This window comes from Leuciscus leuciscus, assembly GCF_965113295.1.
Source record: "Leuciscus leuciscus genome assembly, chromosome: 7".
NCBI classification, from domain to species: domain Eukaryota; kingdom Metazoa; phylum Chordata; class Actinopteri; order Cypriniformes; family Leuciscidae; genus Leuciscus; species Leuciscus leuciscus.
The window spans coordinates 30,224,474-30,242,258 of NC_138731.1; the positions used below are offsets into that span (position 1 = coordinate 30,224,474).

The 17,785-nt window shown below is 36.3% G+C and overlaps 2 protein-coding genes across 2 annotated transcripts; both read left to right on the plus strand.

The window, feature by feature from the left end:
* The first annotated feature begins 3,599 nt into the window (after positions 1-3,599).
* Positions 3,600-10,368, plus strand: cmss1 (cms1 ribosomal small subunit homolog). Its single transcript, XM_082175265.1, has 9 exons — positions 3,600-3,737; positions 4,186-4,394; positions 6,970-7,047; positions 7,398-7,533; positions 7,627-7,686; positions 8,666-8,768; positions 8,851-8,999; positions 9,103-9,191; positions 10,135-10,368. Exons 1-9 carry the CDS (start codon positions 3,689-3,691, stop codon positions 10,216-10,218), a joined length of 957 nt encoding a protein of 318 aa, XP_082031391.1. The 5' UTR covers positions 3,600-3,688; the 3' UTR covers positions 10,219-10,368.
* Positions 10,369-10,668: 300 nt separating this feature from the next.
* tmem30c (transmembrane protein 30C) lies at positions 10,669-17,723 on the plus strand. Its single transcript, XM_082175264.1, has 7 exons — positions 10,669-11,018; positions 11,808-11,924; positions 12,626-12,733; positions 12,905-12,995; positions 13,079-13,228; positions 13,306-13,518; positions 14,456-17,723. The coding sequence occupies exons 1-7, from the start codon at positions 10,821-10,823 to the stop codon at positions 14,641-14,643; spliced, it is 1,065 nt and encodes a 354-aa protein (XP_082031390.1). The 5' UTR covers positions 10,669-10,820; the 3' UTR covers positions 14,644-17,723.
* The last annotated feature ends 62 nt before the right edge of the window (positions 17,724-17,785 follow it).

The window sequence follows — 17,785 nt, forward strand, 5'->3', positions numbered from 1 at the left end:
GATCTGCGTAAACGACTAATAACGCGGTTTTATGTAAGCAAACCAGTAGTTGCCGATGTCACTTTGTAAAGAAAAACTAGTAATAAGCATGCTCATGACATCACCGTTTTCACAAATTCGTGTTTTTGTCGTTTGCACAGAGACAGTAATTGTATTGTTTCCGAAAAATTGCACTATGTAACCAGTTTTTAAAACTTTGCATTTTTAGGCTCCCAAAACACTGTTATTGTGTTAATGAATGGTCAAAAAAGTTTCAGTTTTTAGTTGAAAACAGTGTCGTGTAAATGACCCCTTAAAGGGATAGTTCAATTCAGTTCAATTCACATTTATTTGTAGCCTGGAAATCCAGACCTAAATCTAAAAGATTAATGGTCTGGTGTCGGTCAATGAAAATCGGCCAGCTCGAGGGGCGGCACCAAGCATGCATTTGAAAATCTCACAGCACGCAATTGGATAACACTACGACCAATCACAACAATAAACCCCATTCGCTTAGCTACCAGCGGAGCTAACTGGTAGATTAGACTCTTCCGGTCGGCAAAACAGCAAAAACACCCTTCTTGCAAAGGAACGATTCGAGTGCCGTCTTCTGTTCCTCTTTTGGGAAAAAGCCAAGTCTAACTCGTTCATTGTAGCGGCCAAAGCCGTTTCAAACAACTGGTGTTCATCCATAGGCATCTTGCAATGTTTACTGATGACTTCGACGTCACAGCGCTGTCGTCATCTGTTTAGCTCGCCTCTGGCCCGCCTATATCAGATAACCCGATGTGATTGGTGCAGCTCAGATCGAGGGGCATATTTAATGAGCTCCATTGCTCAACATCAGAGTAACTCGCTGAGCAAATTCAACTTGTGCTCTGGTTTACCAGGGTAATTTTCTGTAAAGCTGCTTTAAAACGATGTGTCTACATTGCAATTTAGAGTGATCTGTTATCAGAGGTGACTGTGTCCAAGTTATGCATTTCAGAAATGTGCATATATACAAATCAAGCAGTTAGCTAACAATATATTAATTTAAAGGGATACTCCACTTTAAAATGAAAATTCTGTCATCATATACTCACCCTCATGTTGTTTCAAACCTGTACTGTATGAATTTCTTTCTTCTGCTGAACAGAAAGGAAGATATTTAGAAGAATGTCAGTAACCAGACAGTTTCTGGGTCCCATTGACTTCCATAGTAGGAAAAAAATATACTATGTTCAGCAGAAGAAAGAAATTCATACAGGTTTGAAACAACATGAGGGTGAGTATACGATGACAGAATTTTCATTTTAAAGTGGAGTATCCCTTTAAACAATGTATTTTAATAAATAATAAATAATTTAAATTAATCAATTTAATTTAAGGAAATTCTGTCATCATTATCTCACCTTTATATGTTCCAAACCTGGCCTTCTTTTTTCTGTGGAACACAAAAATGAAGGCATTATGTGGAACGTTGGGAACCAAACAACATTAGAGCCCACTGACAAAAAAACAAACAAAAAAAAAACACTGTAAAAAACTATATAGGCTTATTCAGGTAATTTTTTGTTTTATCTGCTAACTGAGGTTCAGTTTCATGAAGGCAACAGGACAACAAGTTGTCCTACATCAATATAAAGGCCAACTTATTTTATTATCATACAGTTTTGTATTAAGTTACAATCAAGGAAGTCTATTTAATACCTGTAAAAAGTGATCTGCTTTCCCATTCATCTCAACGGCACTTTCTCAGCTCCCGAGACATGGTTTCCTTCATAGTTCATGAGTGTTAATGAGATCCTTTCTGTTGCCAGGCTAACATGAACCTAGGGGGAAATATATATAAATATTTATATATAAATGTAAATATAGAACACTATAGTACACAATCCAGAAACAATGTTTTCACAATATTAAACAGCAGTATTAAATAAGAAATGTTTCTTGAACAATACACTGGAATTGTTTCACTAGAATGCAGCTGCATAGTATTCCAACACTTGATCTTGCGCTGGCTTCTTTTGAGACTATTTTCATTAGCGGAGCAGACATACAAATATATAACTGGTCTGAAATGTCACACAATATTAACATCTTGTTTATAAAACTGTTGTTTTAGGGAAAGCAACATCAGCAAGAGCAGGGTTGTACTGAAAACCAGCGTTTAAATGAATCATGCACGTTCAAAATCCACAATGGGGTGATCTATGAACTACAGTATTGTGCTCTTGATCAAAGCACTCAACCTCAGGTAACACCAGAGGGACTGGCCTGTAATAAAGTTAGGTACTGCAAGTCAGTTTGGATCAAAGCGTCAGCTAAATTACAAAAGCTAACATGCCAGTGACTACAATTTGCACTCTGTTTTAAGAATTTATTTGATTGCGGCATTACTCCATTGCGTCCCCGTGGGTCTAAAGTGTTGTTAACCAAAGGAGAGCTCTCAATAACACAGAAAATCTGAAACAATGAATCCCATAATGCAGAGAACACATTCCACACTCCATCAGTCTTTTGACCACCGCGGCTTGAATCCAACGCAGCTTCACAGTCTATTTCAGAGCATGTTGCCATGACGAGAACCTACTTGTTACTAGGATCACTCAGGGAGAGAAGAAAGAAAGAAAGAAAGAAAGAAAGAAAGAAAGAAAGAAAGAAAGAGAATGGTTGCAATTAGTGGAAAATTACAATGTTGAGGGTAGCCTATATTTCTCTCTTCCTTTGTGTGTGTGTGTGTGTGTGTGTGTGTGTGTGTGTGTGTGTGTGTGTGTGTGTGTGTGTGTGTGTGTGTGTGTTTAAAGGTTGCACTTGCAAGTGTAAGTGTAAGACTAAAATATTCCTCCTCGAGTTGGAATTGCAATCTTAATTTGATCACATTAAAAAAAGTTGAAAACGGTTCATAAGATGAACTTGGTCTTGACTTTAAAATTCTGAGAATTTTCACCAGTATTTGGGACAACAGCATTAAAGCAAACTAGGCACCCTTCTCTCAGTTGCCAACTGCTCTTGAATAATTAGATATGGCTTTAGAGAATTTCTCAACAAAATCTTTTCCATCTTTGGATAACCACAAGTGATCTCTGTGTTAGATGAACAGCCTGTGAAGTTTCCTTCAGTGCTGTACGCTGAAGGGAAACAGAGATTTTTAATTCATGTTTGTGATGAATAAATAATTGGTTGCGCGTTCTTGTGTGTGTCTATGCGTGCGCGCATGGAGGGGTAGAGAGGCGCGAGCTCGGATGAGGAAGGATAAATTATAGAGTTATGACCAGTCAAACAAGTGTGGTGGAAAGTGGAACAAACGAGCACACACACACATCTCAAATTCTCCATCCCGGTCCAACATTAACACATAGAGACGGTAAACACCCTGCAGAGTGATAATTATAATTTTATAGGACTCAGCGCCGCCTAGTGGTTCAGACTAAGTTAATCTGAATAGGCTACCGCATAATGAAACCACATGAAAACCTAAGTTTTTAGGATACAATATATTTTTAGATTACAAATAAACCTCAATAATCAAACAAGTAACTAAAGAACAATAGAAAACAATGTACACTTTTAGTATACTCGAATGTTCTTATTGTAAAATAAATGTATTTGATTATTATTTATTTTATATAATATAGTCTTGTTTTTACCGGGTAGATTCGCGCAATTTTTGAACTATGCGAATCTGCCGTGCGCAAACTCCAGACATGCGATTGCGGTTTGAGACATGGCTGATGATTTGGGAGACGAGTGGTGGACCCAGGGAGACAATTTAGGTAAAAAACATAGTTTTTTGTTTGTTTATTTGAACAATACTTCGCGCTGCAATGTGTGTGTCATGTATTTATGCTCTGCGCGTGTCGGTTTTAGCCTGCTGTGCTAGGGCACACTAGTGCTCTAGAAACTTCTACCCAACAAGGTTATGTTAGATCGTTAATAATTATTTTGTAACTTACATGAAACTTCTGTCAACAAACGAGCATCAGTTTGAACTTGGTTAGCCTCATATTGTCGGATCTATGGCTAACATTTCTTACTAGATTCAGACTACGCAAAACACGTGTTTGCCCTGTCTGCGGTGCATCTTGGGATATGTAGTTTTCTCCCATGTAAACAATTGTAGTATTGTAGTACTGTTTGTATTTGAGCTTTTTTGTTATTATTAATTTGGTTATTAACGTAAATCATGACATTTCGTTTATGTGCAAACTTTGTCCCATTGAGGTGTGTCAGAGGTAGAGGAGGACACACAGCCACTTACAGAAGAACAACCGATTAAATCTACATCAAAGAAAAGGAAGGGTGATAAACAGATTCAAGAGGAGGACACACAGCCACTTACAGAAGAACAATCAAATAAATCCACATCAAAGAAAAGGAAGGGTGAAAAAAATATTCAAGACGGCACCAAGAAAAAGAAGAAAACTGTTAAGGTAATACACACACAAAAGTGATGCTTGTGAGGCAAAAAAAAATAAAAAAAAATAAAACTGAATAGTGTGCAACAGTCAGGTCCTGGAAATAAAAAGCCCTATCAGTTCATAGGGAAATTGATTTTAAAAATAACTTCTAAACCATTTTAAAGACAGATCTACTGAGATGAAATTAATCGATGGTAAATGCTTTTGTTGAAGCCATCATTTCACATAATTTATCATATCCTTTTATCCGTGTTCATTATTAGCGTTCAAGCTGAATTCCTGGTGAAAAACATTACCCATGATTCAGCAAAGAAAGCTACAATCATAATCGCAGCAAGCAAATCACGTCAAAAGAGCTCTGCAGCGACCGCCCACATCCATGAAGCACTGCTAATGATGTAATCTCCCTATGCTCTCAAAAGAAAATAGATTTTTATATTTTTCACGTTGAAAAAGTGTGTTGCCACTGTTGCACTCTGTTAAAGCTCAAGTGTGGCTCAACCAATGCCGTGGGTTTGGGGTGGGGGTTCCTTTAGAAACCTGTTAAAAATATTTAACTTCTATTTAAAGGGCTCCTATTATTTTACCTTTCCTTTAGTGTGTAGCAGTAATATAGCTGTTTGTGCATGTAAACAATCTGCAAAGTTACAAAGATCACACACCAAAGAGAATTTAAAGGGTTAGCTGCTAGTTCACCCAAAAATAAAAATTCTGTCAGTAATTACTCACCCTCATGTTGTTCCAACCTCGTAACTGTACGTTCACACCGCCGCCGACTTGAGCTGCAAAGAAGCTCTGGCCGCCCTGTCAAGGACGCTTGTCAAAAACGTACGGGGAAGCTTGTTGACGCTTTGGCCGCTCTGAAGTCTGTGTCACACCATGAAATGTAAACAGAAAAAAAAAAACAAGCAATACATTGACACTAGGAACCTTATATAATGACAGCATTTTTATAACCGATTTGGTCGGGAAAAAAATATTTGATTAATATGCGCGAGGGAGAGAGAGCAAGACATATTGTTTGAAGACGTTGAAGGTGAGTGCGCGCGCGCGGCCGGGGCTCTCTCTCTTTTGTAACTGGTCCCTATATGAAAATAACGTCATATCATAAATGATAGGAAACCCAGCAACAGTGATTATCAGTTTCTCCTCCATTTTCTTGGAACTAATGTTTTGGTAGGAACGAAAGTTTACATCGTATGTTTCTCCGGAATCAGCCAGCGCGAAGGACGTCTATATTCCGATTGGTTGCTGGCGTTTGCCGCTGCTTGCCGCTGAACCACGTCATAGCTCATTACCATAAAGTTGAGCTTCTTTCAACTTTCAGATTGACGCTCAAAACGCCCAAAACGCGACGCCGATGGATTTGACGCTCCTTGCAGCTGAGAGAAGCCAGCTTCCATTGAAAATGAATGACTTCCGGTAACTTTGGAAGCTCAAGTCGGCGGCGGTGTGAACGCACAGTAAGACTTTCGTTCATCTTCGGAACACAAATTAAGATATTTTTTATGAAATCTGAGAGCTGGCTCACTCCTTCATAGGCTGCTAGGTAATCGATATCTGCCATCCCAGAAAAGTTAGTAAAGACATCTTTAAAATAGTCCAAGTGACTTCAGTGGCTCAACCTTAAAGGTATAGCGGAGGATCTTTCCAAATTTTAGATAAGACCCGCCCTCTACACTTTTTGAAAAGTTTGATTGATTCACTAGAATGATTGACAATTAGGAGGACCAATAGTTTAGACTACCCACCAGGAAGTAAAACATCCTCTGCTATACCTTTAAGTTGATCAAGTGACGAGAATACTTTTTGTGCGCAAAAAAAAAAATCTTAATTTGTGTTCCGAAGATGAACGAAAGTCTTATGGGGTTGGAACAACATGAGGGTGAGTAATTATTTACAGAATTTTCATTTTTGGGTGAACTAACCCTTTAATTTACATAATGTCTGGCTTTGACCCACCCTCAAAGAACCGTTGAATAAGTGATTTTGCAAGGAGGCAGCTTTTTTCCGCTTCCAGGGCAATAAAAAACAAACAAACAAACATTATATGGGCTTCCAATACCGATGTCATCCTAGATAATACTTTAATAATAGTTTACAGCTGCGCATGAAACCTCAGGAGATGAAACCCGATTTTGTTAAGGGGCGTTCCGACACATGCTCTTATCATCTGACCAATCACAACAGACTGGACCAGCTGGCCAATCAGAGCAGACTGAGCTTTTTGGAAAGGCAGGCTTTAAATACGAAGGAACTAAAACAGAGCTTTTCAGACAGATGGTGTAAAGAGGTGCTACAGTAATGTATAATATGAGAAAAATAATGTTTTTTGAACTTTAAGTCATGTAAATTTATTCTAGCAGAATTCTATTTTTGAAGATTTCTTCAAAAATATAATAATGAACTTGTACATGAGCATAATATGGGCACTTTAGAAAAATGTTGTTACCTCGACTTTGCAAATCTTTTTTTCTTGGGTTCAGGCATTTAAGTCTTTCATCAAAGAGATGTCTTTGAGACAAAAGGTCTTGTGAGCAAAAACAGAACCAGGGCATCTTTAAGTAAAGACTGTCTTTCCCTGCAGAAAGAATGTTTCATCACAGAGGAGAGATCAGAGGAAAAGGGGGATAAGGAGTCCAACAAAAACAAGAAGAGAAGAAAGGTAAGAATTATAATTCACATGTCTGTTAATGTTACTGTAGATGTCAAACTCTTTTGCCCAGTTCAATATGCTGCTTTAGAATATTTTTTTTTTCATTTCATGCTCTATAGAAAAGTGACAAAAAGAACAACCTTACCCCAGAGATGCTTTGATTTTACGGACCATAATTTGACAGCTCATTTCTCAGTTTTCATAGGTCTTGGTTATTATTAGTATGTTAAGATAATTGCCTCTTAATTTATATAAGAGGACGGAGCTTATCTGAATTCATTCATTCCATTTCTTGTCACTGTCTCTGCCACTGATGTATTTGCTTTAAAACATGTTGTATAATTCTCCTTTGTCTTTAGAAGAAGAAAACTATCACAGATGTCCTGACGAGCTCTGAACCTGCGCCGGGCTCTCCAGCTGACCTTATGAGCCTTCTCAAGAATCACTTCAGCCTGACCCGCTCTGTTATTGAGCAGGAGGACCTGACGCTAAAGGGTGAGTCGATTAATGCGTGTTTGTGTCTGCTTTCGTTTGAATCTGCATATTGGATGAGGAGGTTGATTTTGTTCGTTGTCTTTTCTGTTTCAGACTCTTGTTTCCTCAGCTGTAATGACCTTACACATAGCTTGTCTTCTTACCTCAAAGAAGGTAAAACACCATATATATATATGCCGTGTTTGTCTTTTTATGCAGTCTTTCAATTTCTTAAAAGGATAGTTCACCCAAAAATGAAAATGTTGTCATCATTTACTCACCCTCAAGTTTCTTTTATCTGTTGAACACAAAAGAAGATATTTTAAAGAATTTTGGTAAATTCTTGTCAATATCAGTTCTTGACTGTTGCCATTGACTTCCATAGTATTTTTTTTCCTACTATGGAAGTCAATGGCTACCGTCAACTGTTTGATATCAACATTCTTTTAAAATATTTTCTGTTGTGTTCAACAGAAGAATAAATGGGTTGTTCACCCAAAAATAAATATTGACCTCAAACCAGGAGCATCTGACACACTCATTTTGAATAAGCAAAGATTTACCCTTTACAGAATATAAATTACCATTCAAAAAAGTTTGGATTTTTAATGATTTTGAAAGAAGTCTGTTATGCTCGCTACAGGTGCATTTATCTGATAAAAAATACAGTAAATGCTGTAATATTGTGAAAAAAATATTACATTAAAAAACTTTTCTATTTTAAGTGTAATTTATTCCTGTGATGGCAAAGCTGAATTTCCAGCATCATTACTTAATGACTATTACAATCATTGTAATATGCTGATTTACTGCTCAAGAAACATTGATTATTATTATTATCAATATTGACAACCATAATTTTTTTTTCCTGGATTTTTGATTAATAAAAAGTACATCATTAAAGAACATCATTTATTTGAAACATAAATCTCTTGTAACATTATAATGTTTTTATTGTCACGTTTGAGCAGTTTAATGCTACTTTTATCCTTCCTGAATAAAAGTATTTATTTCAAAACAACACTTACTGACACCAAATTTTTTAATGGCAAGTCAGGGGGCTTTATTAATTGTGTCCATTGTGTTAATTGCTTAATGAATACATGTAAATAGTTTTTATTAACACATTTCATATTAACACATTTTATTTCAGTTTGTCCAAAGTGGGCTAAAATCCAGAAGCAGCACACCCAGACCCAGTCAGTGGTGTTGTTAATCGTTTGCGGATCCGCTCTCAGAACTATTGATCTCATTAAGTGAGTTTCAGTTGTTCTTTTTTGAATAATACAGAGTTTGTTTTTCCCAAGTGTTAGACTTTTTTCTCTCTTTGCATTTAAGGCAGCTGATAGCATTTAAAGGCCAAGCTAAAGTGCTAAAGCTGTTCGCGAAACACATCAAAGTGGATGACCAGATAAAGTCATTGAGTAAAGGTGTGACCCATATTGCTGTTGGAACTCCTGGGAGAATTGCTACCTTGTTAGAAAAAGGTTTGTTTTTGATGCACATTTCTTGTAAATGTTATTTTAACCAACTTGCATGTTTTTCAGTTTTGTGAAACGTCTTTTTCGCTCCTTGATTTTTGTGCTTTAGAGGGTTTGACTGTGCAAGGACTGAGGTATATGGTACTGGACTGGAACTACCGAGACCAGAAGCTCAGGAGAATGGTGGATATACCAGAGGTAGCACTGATATGCTGTTTTCATATAGGACAGACATGTTTGTTACAACATTGCAAAGAATACTTTAAAAAAATATATAATACCGATAGAGATGAAATATACATAAAATATTGATATCTAATGTAACTAGCCAAAATTATGGATGATTTTGATACACACTTTTTTGTGATTTTGATTTTGATTTTGGGTTAGTTCACCCAAAAATGAAATTTCTGTTATTAATTACTCACCCTTCATGTCGTTCCAAACCCGTAAGTGTTCGTTTATCTTTGGAACACAAATGAAGATATTTTTTGATGAAATACGAGAGCTTTCTGACCCTCCATAGACTGCAACTTCATTACCACTTTCAAGGCCCAGAACATGGAACTGACACAGAAGAGATGAATTTGTTGAGTAAAGTCATTATTTTTGTTTTTTTGTGCACAAAAAAGTATTCTCGTCGCTTCATAACATTAAGGTTGAACCACTGTAGTCACATGGACTATTTTATCAATGTCTTTACTACCTTTCTGGGCCTTGAAAGTGGTAATAATGTTGCCGTCTATGGGGGGTCAGAAAGCTCTCGGATTTCATAAAAAATATCATAACTTCTTGATACGGGTTTGGAACGACATCAGGGTTAGTAATTAATGACAGTAATTTCATTTTTGGTTGAACTTTAATACTTTAATAGAACCCTTTAGTTTAATACAGATTATTTACTGCCAACATATTTCCTGTAAAAATGGGATATATCGACAGTAAACAGCCAAAAGGGATTCGTTTACATCATTTTGCCGGATTTTTATCCGAGATCACATGCTCCATTTTCCCGGAAAAGAGACTAAATTTAAATGTGCCTATCTGATAAAGAAAACTTTGCTCATTTGAATTTAATTGGGTTTAACTGGCTAATAACTGTGGGAAAAATAGCTTAAAATATATATTTTTTGTGTTTCAGGTGAAAGAAGACTTACTGAAAATGATGGACCGCAGTCTAATTCAGAGCTGCAGGGAAGGAACATTTAAAATAGGACTCTTTTGAGCAGACAGTCTGTTCTCTGTTATTTACACGTTCATATTCATTTACCTGCTAAACATGTATTTGATAGAGCTATTATAATGTATTTAAGTGAAATATGTCTGCTGCAAGAGAACAAATATTATGTGTTTTTTTGTTTTTTTACAATTAAAAATAAAAATATCTGATTGGACAAAAAAAATCTGTCCATTTTTTTTGTCTTGTGCATCAGGAGCCCCTCCCATTTTAGACTGTTTATACTTTATTCTGAATATTTTGCTTAATACAATATCCTGTTACAACACACATGCTCAGGCACACACATTTATTCAAATGCGGCTCCCACACATTACTGCAGAGTCCAGGAATGAGGAGAGACTCAGTTCTGATAGAAAAGAATGTGTGGAGCTCTGGGGAGGTTCACAGTCAGAGCTAAAGACAGGGAGAACTGCTCTGTGTGTATAAGGTGGGGTGGTTGTAGTTAATAATTAACAGTCACATAAGGTTCAAAGGTTCAGTCATACTGGGAACTGTGAAAACTTCCTTCGGTGGCAGTTAAATGAAACACTTTCTTATTTGAATTTGTGTTATTATTACTATTTTTGTGAAGTTGCAGAGAATCTGAGATGGGAAAGAAGCAGGCAGACACAGGGCCATTGTCGAGGCGTCCGGACAACTCCGCATTTAAACAACAGAGGTTACCCGCCTGGTCTCCATCTCTCACGGCACAGACCGTGCTGCCAACTTTCTACATCCTCTCTCTCGTGTGCTTGTTTCTGGGCGTCTGGCTCCTCATCACTGTTCAGAAAACACACGAACTGAAGGTTTGACTTTTTTTTTTTAAATCTAATGCCAATGTGCAAGACAGCAGGAAGTGGGGAAACAGACCAGAAGGATGTGTTCCTCTGGAAACAAGATCAACACAGCCCACAAATGAATTTACTGTGTTCTTAAAGTGTAACTTCATGTATTAGTCAAGTCCTTTTGCTATTTTTACTCCTAATGTAGACCTAACATTTGTCATTTGATCAATTCAAAATATTAGTTTCGTTTCGCTATTATTAAACTTTTCCTCAAGGTTGGTGGTCAAAAGACAAATTGTTAGACTTTTTTTATTCACAGTCATTACATTAGTGTGTTTACATTAGTACATTACATACATTATTAAACCATTCAATTTAGTTGTTTAATTAAAGTAGCTGACTAACTACATATGAGCATGATTGTTGTCTTGTTTGTTATTAGCATTGCTTGCTAAGGGAGCCATATCTATAGACCAGAATATCATAGCCTTGGGGGTGCGCTATTTTAAATTGGGCCAGTAAACAACCACCCTGAACATCTTAGCAACCATATAGCAAAATGACAGCAGCATTTGCATGGGCATCACTCTGTTTTTATTAAGCATAAAAATCTGGTTTGCTACATTATGATACCTCTATAAAGAAAATTTCTCAGTATGGTCACATTGATAAATGATGGAAAGAAAAGGGGTGAATGGGATTCAAACCACACGAGCACCACATCACAACATTTTGGAATATGTGCTGCCATAACTCCAACCACAGTCACATTTTACACTCATGTCGTATGTTGTTCTTTCTGCTGCATAGGTGGATTACACTAATGCTGGAACATGTGAACGATGCTTCGAGTTGCAGAAGCATGCCATCAACACCGGAACGCCCTGCACATGCTCAGTCCAATTCTACATTCCCCAAAACTTTTTGGTGGGTCAGTTCAATAAGTGATTTGACCGTTCAAATGTTTTAAGTATTTTTTTAAGTTAAGTAATGCTTTTATACAGCAAGGAAAAATGTAACTGATCAAAAGTGTTCTTATGAACTTTCTATTCATCAAAGAAACCTGAAAAAACATGTATTATGGCTTTGAAAAAAATATTAAGCAGCACAACTGTTTTCAACAATGATGTTTTGAAAAGGAAAATTGTGTGCAAAATACAACATTAGTTTTTATGCATACATGATACTAGTGTATCACTCACTAGCCTTGTCTGCACAAAATGAAATCCAATTTTATAAATAATATACCATTTTTGAACTCCTGGCATGATTATTTAAAACAAGTAAACCTAACTTTGGTTTAATGCACTGTTTCCAGCAGAATTAGAGCATTTTCTGCCTATAAAAGTCCCACTGGTAAAACAATGATTTACATTAACTCAAATAAAATAATTAATTGTCTAATTTTTCAGCTTATTTTCTGTGGTAAAGTTTCTGTACTTCAGATTTTAGAGTATTCAAACCATACTTAAAAAAAAAAGAGAGAAGACATCCTAAATTAAATTCATATTACAAATGTCTGATTCCTAATTTAAATGAGACACCATATGAGCCTCATAATTTGTCATCAGCGTGTTTCCTTTCAACATGATGTAGTACTATGTCTGATAGCATGCTGTCTCCCTCAGGGCGATGTATTCTTTTACTACGGTCTGAGGAACTTTCATCAGAACCTGCGGAGGTACATGGACTCCCGCGATGATGCACAGATGGTGGGGAGGAAGAACAACCTGAAGGTGCTGGACGTCTCTTTCACTCCCCTTCTGTTTGCACTCCTTTTTCACGCTCTTTCCTCATCCCTCCCACTCACTGATTAAAATAACGTCTGTCTTTATTTGATCTCTCACTACACTATGCTTCATATTAGTAGCGCTGTTATCACATCCAAGATGTTATTGCTCACATAGGCACCGAGTTCGTACTGCGCTCCGTTCGAGTACGATGCAAACAAAGTACCCGTTGCCCCATGTGGTGCTGTGGCCAACAGCATGTTCAACGGTGAGACGCATGTTAGTATTATGCTAATAAGCCATTTTGCTTGCTGCTTGTGATTTGTTTATACCATTTTATTTTTATTTTAGACTCATTTACAGTGATTTATTATCCAACGAATGAGCCAGAAGTACAAGTTCCACTCTACAGGAAGGGCATCGCTTGGTACACGGACAAAAATGTCAAGTTCCGTAACCCTCCGACCAACAACACATTCACACTCCGACAAGCCTTTGAAGGTACACACCACCGTATGCTGCATGTGTTATGAGCATGTGTCTGTTTTTCTCATTGTTGTCTCTGTGTTTGATCTCAGGCACGATTCGGCCCTTATACTGGCAGCGTCCGGTTTATGAGCTGGATGACACAGACTCCAACAACAATGGCTTCATAAATGACGACCTGATTGTTTGGATGAGAGAGGCGGCCTTCCCTAATTTCAAAAAGCTTTATGGGGTTCTCAATCGTGCTCAAGGGCCTTTCAATCAAGGCCTGCCCAGTGGCAACTACAGCATCTCTATAATTTACAGTATCCTTTGCTCATGGAGGACAGAATTGGTTGTAAATGGAAGGAAAGGGTTTCGGCAGCACTGACAGCCAGGCTTTTGGTTTGGTGACGAAACTTATTACACCACTGACAAAATTGGATAGTCACAATGGGAAGTCTGCTTTTGTTAATTTTATTTTTTTTACCTTAGTTCATTTCAAGGGATAGTTCACCCAAAAATTTTAATTCTGTCATCATTTACTCACTCTAATGTCGTTCCAGACCTCTATGACTTAAGGGATAGTTCACACAAAAATGTGTCATTACTTACCCTTAATGTTCCAATCCTGTATGGGCGTCTTTCTTCTGTTGAACACAAAAGAAGATATTTTAAAGAATGTTGATAATCAAACAAATATCTTCTTTTGTGTTCAACAAGAAACTCATTCAGGTTTAGAACAACATGAGGGTGAGTAAATGATGACACAATTTTCATTTTTGGGTGAAATATCCCTTTACTTTCTTCTGCGGAGCACAACATATTTTATGTATAGCTCTGACATTTCTAAAAAATAACTTCTTGATGTTCCACAGAAGAAAGAAAGTCATATAGGCTTGGAACAACATAAGGATGAGTAAATCATGACAGAATTGACATTTTTGGGCCAACTATCCCTTTAAGACACTATCCCCTGGTTTGGCAAACAAGGTTTAAGATAGTCCCAGACTAAAATGCATGTTTGAGCTGTTTTAACTAAAAGCAACTTGCATATCTGACATATCTTAAAATAGGTCAGTGCCATTGTTTTGACTCAAAATGCACACCATGTTTTTCTAAGGCACGTTCATAAAAGCTACTTAAATGTCCTATTTGAACTAAGGCCCAATCCTGGCTTAATCTAAGCCCTGTATGTGAAACCGGGCCTATATGTATCCATTTCATTTCTATCTTAGATTTAGCCTTGACTAATACCTTCAGATTTTCCTGTTGAGCCCTTTCAAGGTCAGAAGGAGCTGGTGATCTCCATGGTGACCTGGTTTGGTGGGCAGAATTACTTCCTGCCCATAGCATACCTGGTGACCGGTGGACTGATCTTGGTGGCAGCTATTGGACTCACAATGGTGTTTGTGAAAGTGGGCAAAAAGGGCAAGAACATGGAGGAATAAGCCAAAGAAGGAAATGTACATCAGAAAAGAATGACAAACATTGCCATTATAGGCATATTGGAAGCAATTTAATTGTACATATACATTGTACATATCATCCTCTCTAATTATGAGAAAAACGTTTTTTTTTTGGCCAAAACCCATTTTGTATGGTTCAATAATAATATTAATAGTTTTATATACAGTGGCATTCAAAAACACACACTGAAAATCTGGGATTAAAAATAGAGATTAAGTGCGTGATCTGTGCTAATTTTTCAATTAAACTTTTCATGCAAGTTGTAATGCTTATAATTTGTAATTGAAACAAATTAATCTGTATTAAAGTAGAAAATGGCAAAATACAAACATTTTTTGCAAGTGGACTTTTGAACCCCACTGTATTATGATGATGAAATGTAAAAACTGCCCTGTATTTCCAGACAGGAAATTAATAATGGATAATTATAATTTTTGTCTAAAATCATTGCACTGAGGTCTCTTCACATCTGAAATAATCTAAGTTTGGAATAGCATACTACTAACTTCTATATGCTTTCTGTAATGACTATATTATGCAAAGTATGCAAATTTACTTTCTACAGTACATACTCGTAAAAGTACGTACGTAAAAGTGCAGTTTACAAAGGGGACATTTGACTTGATCTTCCATTTCCAGTGTGATTAATTAACCAGAAAGAATTGCGTAATGTTTAACATAATATTAAAACATTTTATTAAATATAAAAAAAAGGATACAGTACGTACTCCATTAGTACGCAGTATATCAGTAAACTACCAGCAGGGGGCGTCTGTGACAATATACGAAATCGTGATTTGTGAACACGCGATAACAAACCACCACCTGTGTTTGCTCAACACTACATTTACTTGTTAAGTTGTTATACAGCATACAATATGTGTTATTTTTTAATAAGAATGCATCAGTTTACACATTTGGTGTATGTATTTATAAGCCTTCAGCACTCCAAATAGTTTACAAAGTGATTTTTTTGTCAGCATGAAACGTTGGGCATAACGCAGGGGAAATTTGTATCACAGGGGATTTGTAACAAGTGTTTTCGAAGTGTTTTATATTACACATGCATTATGACATATTAATTGAGGGACTACATGGAATATTCTTTTAAATTAATTTGTCACAAGAACTACAAAATAGTGGGTAGTTACAATATTGAAAACTAAATTGTGATAGGACCGTTTGACCATAGACCACAATATAAGAGTCCCCCAATGACAATATAAGATAAATATTTCGATTTAATATACACATACATACATATTAAATCGAAATATTTATCTTGTCATTGGGAGACTCTTATATTGTCATCTACCCATTAATATTTTGAAGCTCAAAATATTTGATATTGTGCTTTGGGATTTCAACTGCTCAGGTCACATTAAATTGTGTGTTATATTAATAGTAAATAAATAAATAAATAAATATGTGAAGTAGCACGGCTGCATAAATTAAAGGCCAGTGAACGATTCCTCAATTCAGCAGTCTAAAAAATGTATTTCTTGTAATTACATTTTATTTTTTAATAAAACTTAAATTTACAATTTTTAAATTGTTTTTCTATACAATCAATCTACAGTACCAATCATCATTTAGAGACAGATGTACAGTGAACGGCAGACAAACATGAACACACACAGGCTTGTGGATACAGTGCACAGAAACACATTACATACAACTCTGATAAGATTTCAAAAACTATAAGCAGACATGCACAAACACGACTGAATCTGGTATACTTTTAAACTCACAAATACATTGAAACACACATACATGTCCATAGTGCCACCACTGTGGACATTTCATTGCTTTAAGCCAGTAAACTAACGCAAGTACCGAAATATGACTTGTCAGATATTGTAGTAAATGACAAACGTAACAGTGTACAAATCTGAGTTTGAACATGCAACATCCTGGTATCCAAAATCCATAGCGCGAGGCAACGTTTGGTCTGATAACATTAAATCAAATGGATAATATGTTTGGACTGATTATCCATAAAGTTGTTTGGTCTTCAAGTCAACCACAAAAAAAAAAAAAAAAAAGATATAAAAGACAAATTGGCACAGAGTGAATCCTATTATAGGCAAGAATGTCGGCATCCTGTATCTTGCTCTTTAACCTTTGACCACTAAAGGTTCACCTTTCGTAAAGGATCCACTAGGACAGTGTAACCAAGGAAGCAGTGCATGCTTGGTAGCTTAAACTTGACCTGTTAGTGGTTTGGGAATATTAAAACAAGACACATCAGCAGGAAAAAATGGATCTTTGCATGGCACAGGTTTTCACGTGCATGACTAAAGATATATCTGCATAAATGTGTATGCACAGTCATGCACAGAGGACTTTTCCATGGAATTTGAAAATGCAGCACCAGCACCATTGCTGTACCATATATATATATATATATATTTTTTTTAAGGCATTGCTATTTCCTGTGCTGAATAAATTTAAATTTAAAATGTTAAAATATTAATTAATTCAGACTTAACTAAATGATGCAAAATCAACAAAAATCTGTTCCAAAACCTTGTGAGCTGCCAACCAAGTCAACATTTTAAGGCATCACAGTCATGTTCCAAATGGCAGGCTTTACTGCAGTGACATCAATGAAAAAATTAATCCAAGATGGCGGACAAGTGGAACTAATGTTCTGATGATTTTAAATAATCACATACGTCTTTCAGTACTGAAATGTATTAATAAAAACTAGTTAAATATAAGTAAAACAATATTTTTATCAATATTTGTGTGTAAAATGTATTTTTGTACTGCTTAGAGTACTGAGGTGTTAGCTTAGCAACATGCTAACATCAAACTATAAATTGTGAGCAGGCGAGTTGCTGCCTTTCTAAAGCATGACATCTAAAGGCTGGAATACACTACACGCTTTTCAAATCTGAACAATTTTATGCATCATATTCTTATTGACTTGGAGTCATTCTGAACACAAACTCAAAAAGCAGAAACAGTTGCCTCGGTTCTAGGAATTGCATGACAAATAAAAACAAAAATCAGCTCAAAATATCAAACAAGTTTGATATCCTCTGACTGGATGCAATTTAAGTCTGAAGCTAAAAAAAATTAATAAATAAAAAGATTCTGTGGCTAAAAGCTAAAAAG